General features: G+C 32.6%; 1 protein-coding gene across 5 annotated transcripts; it reads left to right on the top strand.

Moving 5' to 3' along the window:
* Positions 1-8,542: 8,542 nt before the first annotated feature.
* On the top strand, positions 8,543-14,672 carry LOC7488113 (telomere repeat-binding protein 5). 5 transcript variants are annotated; one of them, XR_002983759.2, is made up of 11 exons: positions 8,543-8,851; positions 10,198-10,398; positions 10,511-11,360; positions 11,463-11,672; positions 11,770-11,832; positions 11,965-12,044; positions 12,305-12,546; positions 13,051-13,362; positions 13,589-13,652; positions 13,811-13,917; positions 14,258-14,405. XR_002983759.2 is itself a non-coding variant. In XM_024608598.2 (10 exons), exons 2-10 carry the CDS (start codon positions 10,318-10,320, stop codon positions 14,429-14,431), a joined length of 2,076 nt encoding a protein of 691 aa, XP_024464366.2. In that variant the 5' UTR covers positions 8,543-8,851; positions 10,198-10,317; the 3' UTR covers positions 14,432-14,672. The 5 variants fall into 5 exon arrangements, 4 of the variants coding, with proteins under 4 accessions (XP_024464366.2, XP_024464367.2, XP_024464368.2 ...); XM_024608598.2 differs by lacking the exon at positions 13,811-13,917 and having other exon boundaries at positions 14,258-14,672; XM_024608599.2 differs by lacking the exon at positions 13,811-13,917 and having other exon boundaries at positions 10,164-10,398; positions 14,258-14,672.

The following is a 14,672-nucleotide window of genomic DNA, read 5'->3' as shown; positions in this document are numbered from 1 at the left end:
AATTATATAATTAAGAAAATATTTAGAATTTTATAATTGAACTATAATTTTTTTTCAAAATTTAAGGGTGTCATGGCACTCTTTAAATGTAATTAAAGAGTTGTAGATAGTCTAATAAAGTCTATCTAATAAGTCTCAATTTTAAATGTAATTAATAGACTCCATATTTAATTTGGTTTAAATATATCAACTAACCATGTCAAAAACCAATTTTCAAAATATATCTGCTAGTTTGGGTTAAATCCGTGCTAGATCTAGACCTTAAGTATATATTCTTTGTTGGAGTGTGATTAAAAAATAAATCTAGAGCTCGTCTAATTGAGTGTCTAATTATAAATTTAATTTGACTTAATTCATAATCTAAAAGTTAATTTTTATATATAACTTAAAAAACAAATGTGTTAAAATGATTTTAAGTTGAAAGTGTATATAGGTAGAAATGACTAAGAATATATTTTTAAGGAAAAAATATAGTATAAGTTATAATTTATAAATTAAAATTTAAAATTTTCAACTTTTGATTAGATTAAAATTTCTGACTCAATTTTGTAACATTTTTTTTTATTTAAGTTAACAATCATTTCTAATTAAATATACTTATAACTTTTCTTTGAATTAAAAATTATAAAAATAACAAAAGTTAATTTATAAAAATCATATCAATCTTAACATTTTTTTTTCTTTTCTAAAACTAGAAAAAAAGACCTTGTAATATAAATCTTTCCCCAAACATTCTTATATGTAGAGTTTCATGTTGTTTAATAATTAATATTTAAAATCTTGAGAAAGGTGATTGGCATTTGAGGAAGAGGTAGGGCTTCTACTCTCAAGGCTCGTTTAGGAATATAGGATGCATCGCAGTGTCATCCATTTTTAGACATGTTTGGAAATATAGTAATTTTTTTTTTAAAAGTGTTTTTTAATTTAAAATATATTAAAATGTTTTTTTAATTATTATTTTTAACATTAATAAATTAAAATAATTTTTAAAATATAAAAACAAACATATTTTTAATAGAAATAAATTTGGTGTCGTTAATATTCGCTTCATAATTTTTTTTTAAAAGCAACATTTGAAAGATCTTTGCAACTCACCTTCTGGGTTCTATAATCCAGTTAGAAATTTCTTTTTTATAATAAAATAAATTAAAATAGATGTATTTTAAAAGAAAAAAAATACTTTAATAAAATATATCCGACCTGCATTCAAAGGACACGAATCCAAATTCTTTATTTTTAAAAAAATCACTATCCACTCTAACAATTAAGTTCATTAAAAATATTTTTATTATATCATCCTTTACCTGCACTATTAATTAAGTTAATTGAAATAATGCTTGATTTAGTAATGAGGATAAATAATTGTATTGTTTGGTCTTTCTAGCTAATCTTTTGGGTAGATGTAATTAGACAATCGTGTTCAGAAATATTAGATAAATTCTGGATCGAAATACAGAAATTGCAAAGGATGACTTTGTGTGTGTTTGGTATTGTTGTAGTAGTTGTGGTTGTGGTTTGAAAAAAATTGTTTTATAAAAAGTATTTTAAATTGAGGTTAGTTTGAAAAAATAGGTGTTTGGTTAAAACTGTGGTTGAAATTGAGGTTGAAAAAAAGTAATTTAATGTGTTTGGGTAAGAATGCTTTTGAAATTGAGGTTATAAAATAATTTTAAAAAATATATATTAATATTGATGGTTTTAAATTTAAATATTGTAGAATTAATTACTCATATTACATTATGAAATAAATAATATTTTATATAAAATATTTTTTATTATTCCATTAAACTATTTAATAATACAATTAAATAAAATATTATCAGGTATAAAATTGATATTACAGTGCGAGTGAATTTAATTCACTCTATACTAGTTTTTCAGTAAAAACATATTGTTCATATCACAGTGCAAATAAATTTAATTTACTCTAAACTAGTTTTTTTTTAAAAAAATATTAATAAAATTAACACACACTAAAAAAAAAAAAACATGTTTTAACAGTGCAAGTGAATTGCACTGTTCACGTGAACAGTGCAATTCTCCTGCACTGTTCACTTGAACAGTGTACCATGTACACTGTTCATGCTAATTGCAACAATGCAATTAGCATGTATAGTGAATGGAAAGCAGGATTTTCCTGCTTTTTATTTACAACGTTTCAGCCGCTAAACAGCTGCAAACTACGTTTTAATTAAAATGCAGCTGCAGCCGCGTAAACAAACGGAACCTTTGTCTGCATCTAGCAATTGTGCGAATCAAATCCAATAAGAGAACGTGCTCCACGCATTCGAATAATCTTTTAATCACTTCTTATCTATTGAAATTGTTAAAATAATATGCAATATAACATGAATTGTTATAATATTAATTATAAAATAATATAAATTATATCTTAAAGTTTGAAATAATAATTTAAATTTTTAGGTTGATATATATAGTATTATAATCTTGTTGATTAAGTAGTAATGAATTCAAATTTCATCACCCTATTCTATTCAATAAAAATAAAGTATAAGATCGTGTATATCTGTGTAAATTCCAACCCCAAAGGATTTTCATTTGAGATCATATCTTGAAACTTCACCTAACAACTTTATGTGGACATGTGCAAGTTTTTAGCCCAAAAATCTTTTACTTGAGATTATATCTTGGAGCTTTACCTAACGACTTAGTATAGACTTGTGAAGTTTCAAGCATAGTTTTGAAACCCGGCCCGGCCCGGTGGGTCGACCCGGGGCTGGAACTGAGCCGGGTTGAGAAAAAAATAGGGAAAGGAAAAACTCAGTGTGACCTGGCGGGTTGACTCGGCAACCCAGTAAGACCCGGTCAAAAACCCAGTTGCAACCCATTGACTTTTGTTTTTTTTTTACTAAAACGACGTCGTTCTGATTTAAAATTTTTTTGACCCGGTCAAAACCCGAAACCCGGGCCTTGAACCAGGCCGGGTCTAAAACTATGATTTCAAGCCTAAAAGATTTTACTTGAGATCATATCTTAGAGTTTCATAACCCAATTTTATATAGACATATACAAGTTTTAAATTTAAAAAGCTTTTACTTAATATTATATCTTAAAACTTTACTACTCGGTTAAAAAAAAAAAATTGACAACATATATCATAAAGATTTTGTTTTTTTTTATAAAAAAACCTTTTGATAGATAATCAATGTTGAATGAGGCAAACAAGAGCGAAAGTACCAAAGAGGTTTTCACTTTCAACACACAATCTTCTTTGACCAAAAACTAGACTCGACGAATCAACGTGTAGTGGCAGTCGCTTTTACCACAAGAAATATCAAGACTTGCTCAAACTCCAAACTCATCTAACCATTTTATAAGTTCTTGTTCCTGCACTGTTCAGTAACGTTGAGTGCTATCGACGAGGTTTCTGATCAAATAGCAGCTGCATTGGAGAGAGACGTAGGGATATATTGTCTAGTGAGATTTTAGAGCCGGAAACCATAGGGAGGAAAAAGAGAGAGGATAAGGTACGATCGAAAAGTTGAGGTAAGAAATAAAATCCATCCATCTACTTCATTGACTAAGGATATTGAAAGCCAAGCTTTCCTTGTTTGTCTAAGGAGATATAAAAGGAAAGCCATTAATAATAACATATATATTATGTCACAAGTACCACCAACGACTCGCTGTCTTGCTCAAGTACATACTCCATGGATCAATGGGCACTGGATATTATGGAAGCAAAATAGCAAAGATGTCGGCTAAATAGTGAATTAAATCCCTCCATAACTTTTTTCTTATTAAAAAAATTAAGTATTGGAAATTATAAATAAATAAGAGGAATAATAAGACTTTGAGTGGAAACACTTCATTTTTTTCTCATCCTTCCCCAACATCAATTGTTAGCTAAACATGCCGGAGCTCTAACAATCCAATATATATATATATATATATATATATATATATATATATATATATATATATGATCAGAACTGCCTTAGATATCTGCAAGATGTCTAAAACGTGTTATTTGATTTTCGAGCCAACAATTTGTGCGAAGGGATGCATTTCGATCCATATTCTGCAGAATTAGTTGAGTCGTGCATTTATTTGGGGTAGCCATATTTATCAATAAGCAACAAAATACAGCCCAATTCCAACCTTCCTGGGGGTGATTTACTGATTTTATTTTCATTTCTTGCGTAAAATTTACCATTACAATTTATTCAGTTTTTTCTAGGGTAGCATGAATGAATAAGAAGAAAACTAAAAAAGATGTCAAATTTACGGTAATATGGGCCTTAGATATAGAGGTGTGGATCCCCCATCAAGTGAGAGGTTCTTAATTGGCCAACTATATATTAGACATGTATCTTCTGAGAGACTTCCTCTTTAACAAGAATTTAGATAGCTATAATGAGATAACAAGCCTAATAAAACATGTATAGTAGCTTAGAATTGATCATACAAGATTTAAATTCCATGTAAAAGATTTTCCCCACCATGTTTCAAGGTTTAGTGCGGACGAGGTTTCATAATTTGGAACTAGATTTGTATTTGGTTTTTAGAATCTCTATGAAAAGTTTATAACTCACTTTATCATAAGTATCCCAACATAAAAAAAAAAACTTTATGAAGATGTTTTTTTATCATCTAGAGGAAGAATATGAGCACTAGAGCATATGAAGAGATTTAACAAAGAAATATTGTAATTAGAAAGCCTGTTAGAATAATTGTTTTTTCTAACGCAAAAGAATTAATGTGCATGTGTTATTAATATATATTTTGACATCGAGTAAAAAATATAACCGAAAATCAAAAAGTCGATGCTTATATATAATAAAATATAATAAAGATCATATGCATTAATAAAAATATGTAAGATCTCAATCTAATTTTTAACATAGTAAAAAAATAGAATAATGTTGCAATTGTTACAGTGAAATATCATGTTCTTAGTTTTTATATAATATTTTTTAAAAAAAATATAAAGAAAGAAAAATTACAAAAAAATTACAAAAAAATAAAGATAAAAACAAAAATAATGATATAAATTGTCCAAGTGTAGAGTGATAAATATTCAAAATTTAAAAAATAAAAAATAATATTTTTTTCAAAAAAAGGTGTAAAGAAAAAAAAAGAATAACTACCCAGAGGCACATGGGAGGTGCCTAAGCCATCCAGGTGATTTATGCAGTTTTTCTTCTCTTTTTTCCCTTATTTTCTTTCTTATCCCATAAAATTATAGCTTGACACTCTTGATTGTTGATATTTCAACTTCATTTCTTATTCTTTTGATTTTTTTTTATCTTGGCTCTTTTGTAGAATTTTTATTTGTTTTTAATTTTATCTTTTAATCTCAATTTACCAAAAACTATATTCTCCAACTTGGTTGTCATTCTTTGAATTTTTAATTTTTTACCTTGATCCTTTTGTATAATTTTTATTGATTTTTAATTTCATCATTCAATTTAAATTGATGGTATCATGTTTTTGCAATCTGGTTCTTATTGTTTTGATTTCTAATTTTTTTTCTTAGTCATTTTGTAAAAGTTATTATTCTTTTTCAATTTTACCCTTCAGCCAAAACATTGTTTTGATTTTTTATGTCAATTTTGATCCTCATTTTTTTGAATTTTTTTGTCCTTTTACTAAATTGAATTTTCTTTTCAATCTCACACTTCAATCAAATATAAAATTTATTTTGTGTTTTAATTTTGATCTTTATTTTTTTAATTACTATTTTTTTATTCTTTTGTATAATTGAAATTCTTTTTTCAATTTCATTCATTCAATATTTGATTGATTGAGAAATGGACTTCATGGTTTTATCCATACTGGGTGTTTCAAGTATAATGACTCGAGTCACGAGTTTAAAAAGTTAAAATAGTTTTTTTAAAAGAGTTTTATAATTCTTTTTATTTTTTTATTATATTATTTTAATCTTATGACTTGGGCTGCGATATATATATATTTTAAAAGAGTTTAATGACTCGCCATTACTTGTTGATTTTTATATATATATATATATATATATATATATATTTACTCTATTTCGACATTTTAACATTATTAAAATAAAAAAAATTTATCCAACCTGGGAAAAAACACAGACACCTAGTCTAGTTTATCTTATATTTGCTATCACAAGTCTAGATTATCACTAATTCCACGGTTTGGCATGTGGGAGGAAGGTGTCTGTAATTATCCTCTCATAAGTCACCAACCATATCCACCAAATGTACTCAACTACCACTTCAAACTAAATAATCGGCCCGATAATAGAAATTTTGTAGTGTGGAGCCATTCCTGATCTTCCACGTGTCATGATTATCCTCCCGTCTCTTGTCCTAAACCAACATTAAACCCAGCCAAAGACCTAAACCCCCAACTAAACACCATAGATCATCTCTCTTGGCAACCCGCCCTTCTCTCATGCACGTGTCGGTTTCCCATCAAAGAATTGACACTTTTTTTTTTTTCGATAAAAAATTAATGTCTTTTAGGACCAAAATTTGGACAGAAACACTTTTTAAATCTTCCATTTAATGGGGCCCACCACCTCTCTCGGTCCCACCGTAATCCCCACGCCCCTTATCCCCGAGCACAACGCCGTTACCTATCGTGGCTCTCAACCTTCCACGCAACCCCTCCATCAACGTTATCTCTTACGGAGATTCCCCCTCTCGCCGTTACTTGTTGATAGTGCCCAGCCCACCACAGCAATATTTTTCAAAGTACTTTTATTAATTTAATTTAATCCCTCCTCAGATAATACTGACCAAAAAGCGACCAATAGGGACCTCCTCTTTCGCCACGTGCGAAACTAAGGCTTTTCTTTTAGATTCTTATTATCTACGTGGCAAGGACTTAAAGAAACAGACCACAAGTTTTTGTTTCTTCCGAAAAAAAAGAAGTGAAAAAGAGCGTAACATGCTTATCGGGATAACTGCTTGAATACACACAACAACTTACGAAACGTCTACGTTTTCGGATAATGACCCATATGCCCTTGACGGTCCGTTTTAAATTTAGATCTGTGATTGAGGTCCCCTGCCATCTGATTGGATAATGAAGTAAGAAAAAAACAGTGTATGGATCTGTAGACACGTGTGTGAAATTACTGAAGCAAGTTATTCAGAGATTGACTGTAACTTACGTGTTATCTACAAACCAAAACGTGCGGCGGTAAGAAAACTTGGGTGAACAAATCGGAACAGTTCTCTTGCGTGTCTAGAAAATAGGAATGTGTTTGGTAATATGGTTGAATTTATTTTTTACTTTAAAATTTTAGTTTTTTTAATTGTTTTTTTATGGTTTTAATGTATGATATTAAAAATAAAAATTTTAAAAAATATTATTTCAATTAATTTTAAATTAAAAATACATTATAAAAACACTCTTTAAACTTGTAATCCAAATTTTCTATAAAAAAAAAGGAAGAAACTTTTTGCTATTTTTTTAATAACTACTATTTACTATATGTGATATTATAGTTGTCATATCTATTTAAAAATTATGTCGATAAAGAAATGGATTTTCAGGCTATTGAGAGATCAACCTCAATCAATAACTACATAGTTTGTATTGTCTTTGTCTAGATGTTTTTTTTTTAATTTATTTAAATTCAATTTAGATCAGCTCTCGTGAGCAAAACTAAAACTAACAAATATGTTTAATAACGATAGATAAAATAACAAGAAGTGAAATATTTTTAATTTGTACACCGAGGGAAAGAGAGTATGAATGCGAGAATTTCCTCATTTTGCATGGTTATAATGTTTTACAGTAGTTTAATACACTTAAATATTTTTTTCATTGTTATTAACGATGGATTAAGAAAATGAGATTCGAGTATAAAACCCGTGCGAGTTTCTTGATTATTCTCTCAACTAAACCGGAAAAGAATTTGACAAGCTCACAAAATTCCTAATTAACTAAATTGTTATTTATTCAACTTGACAAGATTACATCTAATTTGGAGATTTATTTTTGATGGACGAGTTAGATTTCATAGATGAAAGGAAAAAAGATTAGAGACAACGAGTTTTCTTTCATGGTGCACGATGACGAACGAGAGTCCATGAGTGAAGAATTCATTAACCTGGAATCTTTCTATAAATTTGAGCAGAGTAAGCGTATTGGATTTCATTTGCTTTTAAGTCATATTTAGGGTGGATTCATTTGATGATAAATTGTTGGATTTAGCCATATTTAGAGGATAATTTTTTTAGTAAGTTTCCCTTAACAAACAATTATTTGTATGATGCAAATAAGAAATTTACGTGGAGACAGACAACTTTAGCGTTTCCTATATATGGAAACAAAATACAAATGGAAGAGTCAATTTGTGGCACCACCAGAAAAATTAAAAAAAAAAAACAAAAAAAACAAAAAGAGAGAGAAGCAACCCAATGTTTTTCTCCATCCTGTGGATGAAAGGATGCCAAAGAAGGGTAACCCAATCACGAAGAACCGGTCTTGAGGTAAGTTGCCATTACTGGCTATAGTGAGTCACCTGGAAGCGCTAACCGATAGGTCCGGTGGCCAAGAGTCAATGGTATAAGAACTGGGGTTTAAGAAAAATGTTGGGTGGTTTTTAGAGGGTTTTTCCATCAGAGAGAGAGAGAGAGAGAGAGAAAATAAAATTGGGTAGCGTTCAAAAGAACAACGTTTTCTCGGTGAAAGGAAAACATGGGATAGAAAATTAGAGAAACAGAGAGAAAGAAAGTGCCGTGTAAGGGACAAGACATTTGTGTTTTCTTCCATGATCTTTGCATCTTCTTCTAAATTCCCTCTCAGAATTTCCCTCTTTACGTGAAGGAAAAAAATAATAAAGGGGTGAACTTTGAACCAGAAAAGGAAGAGAATTTTGGCTTTTTAATAGAAGGTGAGTGACAATTTGATTTCTCTTGTGGGTTTTATCTCGCCAATTGTGTAAAATTTGGTGTTTTTAATGTGGGTTTTGACGATTTGAAGAGAGGTTTTTTTTTTTTTATGACACTGTGCTTTGTTTGGCCTGGTTGATGTAAAATGGGATTTTAAAAGCAAATTCGATGCCTGAATTGTTCATACATGAATCGAAGTTTTGAACTTTTTATCTCATTTTCCTTTGTTTAATCTGAAACTTCAAGTGGGTTTCTTTTGTTGTCTCTAATTCGTGTCCCTCTCTCACTTTTTGTTCTTTCATAGAGATTCTTCAAGGATTTGCGTATCAATCCACAATTCTGTTTTCAACGGATTCGATCTGAGATCTCTTGAGTGATTTACTGTTAAAAAGATATTTTTTGCTTCAAAAATACAAAATTTATCCTTTAAACTTAAGAGGCGATGATAAAATTTAATTTTAACTAGTGTTTTGGTTTCTTAAAGGTTGATCCTTGTTGGAGGGTTTTAGATCCTCTGAATTCATTTGGTCTGAACTGCCCTGAATTTCCTTCTTAAGTGTCTGAATTTCAGTTTTCGGGATGTTGTTACTTGGATCCTTTATATCAGGGTTTTATTGCGGTTTTAGTTTTTTCTATGGTGGTTTAATTATACACTTTTCAAGTAAAACTGAAAATTTTGATGTCCCAAATATGACATCAAGTCTCGATTTTTTTTTTGTCGTTTTCATGTGCAAATTTGGTTTTAGTTTATCGATCCCTGAGGATTTTTCATGCTTTTCCTTGTAACAATTTTCATCAAATATGTTTTTTTCCCCTGATTTATCAGGCTATTTTTGTGGTGCACTTGCTGATTTTTTGTTAGATCATGAGGACATGATTAGGTATTTTTTCTAAGTTTTGTGCTTGCGTGTGGCGGATTCTGTATGGGTTGAGATGGGTTGCAAGGGATATGACCTACTGGCCTCAAAATCATGATCAGATGCCGAAATTCTGATGCAATTTTGCAATTTACAAATTCATAGTGTTTATTCGTACCTGAAGAAACAACTCTGATTATTGCAACCAAGCAAATGAATGCAGTGGTTTTTTTTTATATTATTATTAATATCAGGGTTTTAAGGATTGATCTTTGTTTGATGCTAGCATATGGGTTTCCTTTTTCCTTTCTAAATTTTCTGCTAGAGAGAACTCCTTTTATCTTGGTCTTTTTCTCTCCTCTTCTTTTTTAAGTTTATGTTCTTGTGTTGAGCTTTGCGTCCATGGATTTTGGCTTTGTACCTAATTATAAGTTTTACATTGTATTCATTGAATAAGTCATCCCTTGATGATTACGTTCATTTGTTGCCAGGGTGTTATTGTTGGGATTATAAAGCTCGAGTAACTGGGAAAATTGTGCATTTTCAAAAATTGGAACCACAAATGCTGTTACTCTGTACGTGATGTGTCCTTCTTGGTATGATCTCTGAGTATGGTGTTGCAGAAGAGATTAGATTACGGATTCAATGGCTATCAGGTTCCTCCCATTCCCCGAGCTACCAGATCAGCTAGGGTAATGTATTCTACTTTCTTGGGATGCCAGATGTTCTGATTATATTTTTCTTTCCTTCTATTTTTCCTCAGTTGCCAATACTCATGGTCTTTGTTTGTTTTGTTTTGTTTAGAGGAGGGGTTCCTTTAAGAAGAAACATGAAGAGAATCAGATGTGTGCATTTGACTTATTAGCCATTGTAGCTGGAAAGTTATTGCTTGATAAAGAAAGTGCTCCCAGTTCTAGTGATACATCAGCGGACGAAGATCAGCGTGCAGTTATTAATAGTGCTGTAAAAAATGAATGGCAGGATGAAGAAAAATCTTTGAAAGTAGAAGCTTGCGATCAGGGAAGTGCTGACAAGAACATCTATGTTTCTGATCTATCACATGTTCATCGACAAGGTTGCAGTTCCAAAGAATCTCTGGTCACCGAGAATGGCCTTAATTTAGGATTAGCTTCTGCACTAGCAAAGCCTGATTGTGAAGAGAGGTCCAATGCTGAGAAGTTTGGGAATGGCCAAAGCAAGAGTGAAATAGGAACTTTTGCCAGCAAAGTAGAGGGAGGTTCCTCTGAGTACATAGAATTTGGTGACTGTAAATTAGAGGCTGAAACTAAAAGAGCAGTGAAAGATGAGCCTCATAAGTCTGGGATGGTGCAAAGTAGCACTGTGGCCAATATATGCAATTTAGAGGACCCTGTGGTCCTGGATGCAAAACCTCCTGCACTAGTCAGTTCAGATAGTAGTGCCAAGGTGCCTCTCTGTGGGAACCCCAATAGTTCTTATCCCACAAATCAGGATGATGTAAATGTAGTTAGTAGAGATGATGACGAAAACTCCTCTGGGTGTACTCACCCTATCACCACAAAAAAGTTCTTTAGGCCAGCACCACGGATTGGAGATCGAAGAATAAGGAAAATTTTGGCTTCTAAATATTGGAAAGTAGCTCCAAGGTTGAAGGATGCGACAGTTTCTAACTCTGGTAATTGGTTTTACATGCCTGTTTATTTATGTTCCTTGTTTGCGTTATGATCCAAGATAAATTGTTGGTTGTTTGTAAATGGAAATTTTCTGATTCATCTAGATAGGGATTTGAAGCCTGTTTTCCGCAAGAGGCAGAACTGTTACAGACATCGAAGGTCTGAAAGGATATATCCTTTCAAAAAGAGGAAGCACTTTGCCTATAGTTCACCATCAAATTCTGATGGAGGAATGAGTTGTGAGTTTGTTTCTGATTCATCTCAAAAGGGCAGCAATGAAGATGCTTCCGTCTCCTGTTCAAGAATGCGTGGAGGTCTCTTTACTTGATTTTTTGTTTTAATATTTATATTAGATTCTGGGATTTATTACCCTCTGTAAGCATTTGCTAAATAATCCTAATTCTTAAGCAGCCACCGGGACATCATCTTCTTTTGCAGGTCAACACACTTCATTCCTACCTAGGGATTCTCATGGTATGAGAACCATTAATGGAGTGGTTGATTTTTTTTATAAACAATGGAGTGATTGATATGTACTCTTTTGACTTAATTGTTTTCTGACATTCAAAGAGTTTTTTAAGAGAAGGTGTCTTTTCTTTTCCTCAGTGAAGCTCAGGATCAAGTCTTTCAGTGTGCCAGAGCTTCTTATTGAGATTCCAGAAAGTTCAACTGTTGGTTCATTGAAGGTATCAATAATTGGTTATGATAATTTTGACTGATGCATTTTCCTTATCCTTCTGGGTTGATTATATAGGCATACGTGTTGTCAAGACATTGCAACCCTATTGGCATGTATCTATTTCTATGTTCATGTATGCGTTTATCCATGCTCCATGCTACCCAATCCTTTGATGGGTTATGTGATAGCAATTTGCCATGTGAATGGTAGATCTCTTTCATCAATACTTGGTCTCTAGTGTGTATTCTAATGATATGAGTTCTGTAGAGGACTGTCATGGAGGCCGTGACTGCTATACTTGGTAGTGGATTACGTGTTGGTGTACTTCTTCAAGGAAAGAAGGTTAGGGAGGACAATAAAACTTTACAGCAGACTGGGATTTCTCGCAATAACCAGTTGGATGCTTTGGGTTTTTGCTTGGAGCCTAATCCTTCACAAATCCCCCCTTCTCTGTGCCCTGGAGATTCTCCCTTTTTTCTTCAATGTGACACACCACAGCCTATACTCAGGTAATTGGAAGTTCTCTGCCTATTTAGAAATCAGCCTTTCAGGTTTTAAGTAGCATTTCTTTTCTTTGGTGGGCAAACAAAAAGAAATGGAGACCAAAAAATCTTGGTCAATAAGCACCCAATGTTTTTTAGAATCTACTATCTAGAATGCGAAAGGGACTTGCTGTCAGTGATGTCCTTCAGACCTAGGGAGTGGACTTCTTTAGTGCTTGCAAATGCTTTAATTGATGGCCTTCCTTATGATTTTTGGCAGATTTGACATAAAGTAAGTCAAATTGTAAAGAAATAGAGTCTGATGCTAGATAGAGTTAAAGGAAGTTTTTTTTTTTTTTTTATCTTACATGGTAATTATGAGTATAATTTATGTTTCTAATAGTTCTGAAATTTTGGATTAAGACATTGTAGCAGATTCTTGTGTGGTTGAATATGGACTCTTTAGCTTCACCCAAATCTAAAGGATCAATTCAGTTGCTAATCAGCTGATGGTTTAATGCTCTTTACCAGGTATCCTCACACTACCGGTGTGGTACATCAGGGCATTTGTGCTGTTCCTGAGCCTCATGCGAACAATTTAGGGAATTATATTGAGAGTGACCATGACTCAGCACCCTCTCCTACTGACACTTCAATGGACAAAAGCACTAATTCAAAAGCGCTGGTTGCAGTACCAGCAATGAATGTAGAGGCGCTAGCTGTGGTTCCGGCACTTCGGAAATCCAAACGATCTGAGATTGCTCAGCGCCGAATTCGTCGACCTTTCTCTGTTACTGAAGTTGAAGCATTGGTTCATGCAGTTGAGAAACTTGGAACGGGAAGGTATGTTTATTCTTTGATGCACAAAGCTAAGGAACATGAATCTTTTTGAGATAGAGCATTGTCTGAATATTGCATTAATGATGTTTCAATTGGCCAGGTACAGTGCTTGATCAAAATGCTATTTCCAGTCTTAGCAACTTTATGTGCTTGCAGTTAGAAGATGATTTTCGCGCATGCATTCCAATTCTGTATAAATGGAATTCTTAATGCTCTTGTTGACCTGCAGATGGCGTGATGTTAAACTGCGAGCCTTTGATAATGCAAAGCATCGGACATATGTGGATTTGAAGGTGGGTTTTTTTAATTTGTCGCCTTGATACAAATTTACTACTGTACAGTTGCCTTGGCCAAGTATTTACTCTTCCTGCATATTGGATGTTCTGTTTCCTTATTCAATTGGGTTTCCTATCAACTTTGCTACTTTATGATGGTTCTTTATTGTTCCCAGAGTGCAATATTTTAAGATATGTTTCAAAGTTCAAGGCTTTATGGCCTGGGTCCACAATGGCACGTAGTTAGTTTAATCTCTTCAACAAACAGTTGCTTGTATAACAGGTAAATGATTAGTTAGGCTTTTTACCTTTTTCAGGGTTGTGTCTCACAAGGAATCTTTTCAATTCCAATCTTACACGATGTCGCTTTGTACTCTTTTCTTCTAGTTGTCTCTCTCTCCTCTCCTCATGACTAACATGCCCTTTGCAAATTACAGAAACACTAAAGTTTCCCTTTTGTGTTACACAAGTTTTCACGTTCTAGATGGCTCAATTGGCTCTTCCTGGAAATGAAAAGGGCAATTTCAGAAGCTCTTTGTGTTGTTTTGGTAGATTGCTTAAAAAGTACCAGCTGCCATGTGCTTGTGGATTTTGTTTCTGATGAGTGTCTTTTCATCACACAGGATAAATGGAAAACACTGGTGCACACGGCAAGAATATCTCCTCAGCAAAGGAGGGGAGAGCCTGTCCCCCAGGAGCTCTTAGACAGGGTCTTAGCTGCGCATGCTTACTGGTCCCAGCAGCAAGCCAAGCAACAGTTCAAACACCAGCAGGCAGAGACTTGCCTTCTCCTCTGAGAGCTGGTAGCACGTGTTTGAACAAAACGTAGACTAGTGGATTAAGAGACTGATTTCAATTTTTTTATGTATTCTGTGGCCAGTCTGTAAAAAGTTGATAACAAGGGAAATAGAAGTGTTGAAGAAATCCATGTGATATTGTTGCGCTCGCCGCCATTCTTTTCCTGCGTGGTGGGGTTTGGCACTTGTAAATGGTCGATTGAATAAGAGCTTCCTAACAGAAATCATTTGGTAACAGAAA

This window comes from Populus trichocarpa, chromosome 9, assembly GCF_000002775.5.
Source record: "Populus trichocarpa isolate Nisqually-1 chromosome 9, P.trichocarpa_v4.1, whole genome shotgun sequence".
Classification (NCBI taxonomy): Eukaryota; Viridiplantae; Streptophyta; class Magnoliopsida; order Malpighiales; family Salicaceae; genus Populus; species Populus trichocarpa.
Note: the sequence above shows the minus strand (reverse complement) of the source record. Positions and strands in the feature narration are given on the sequence as shown.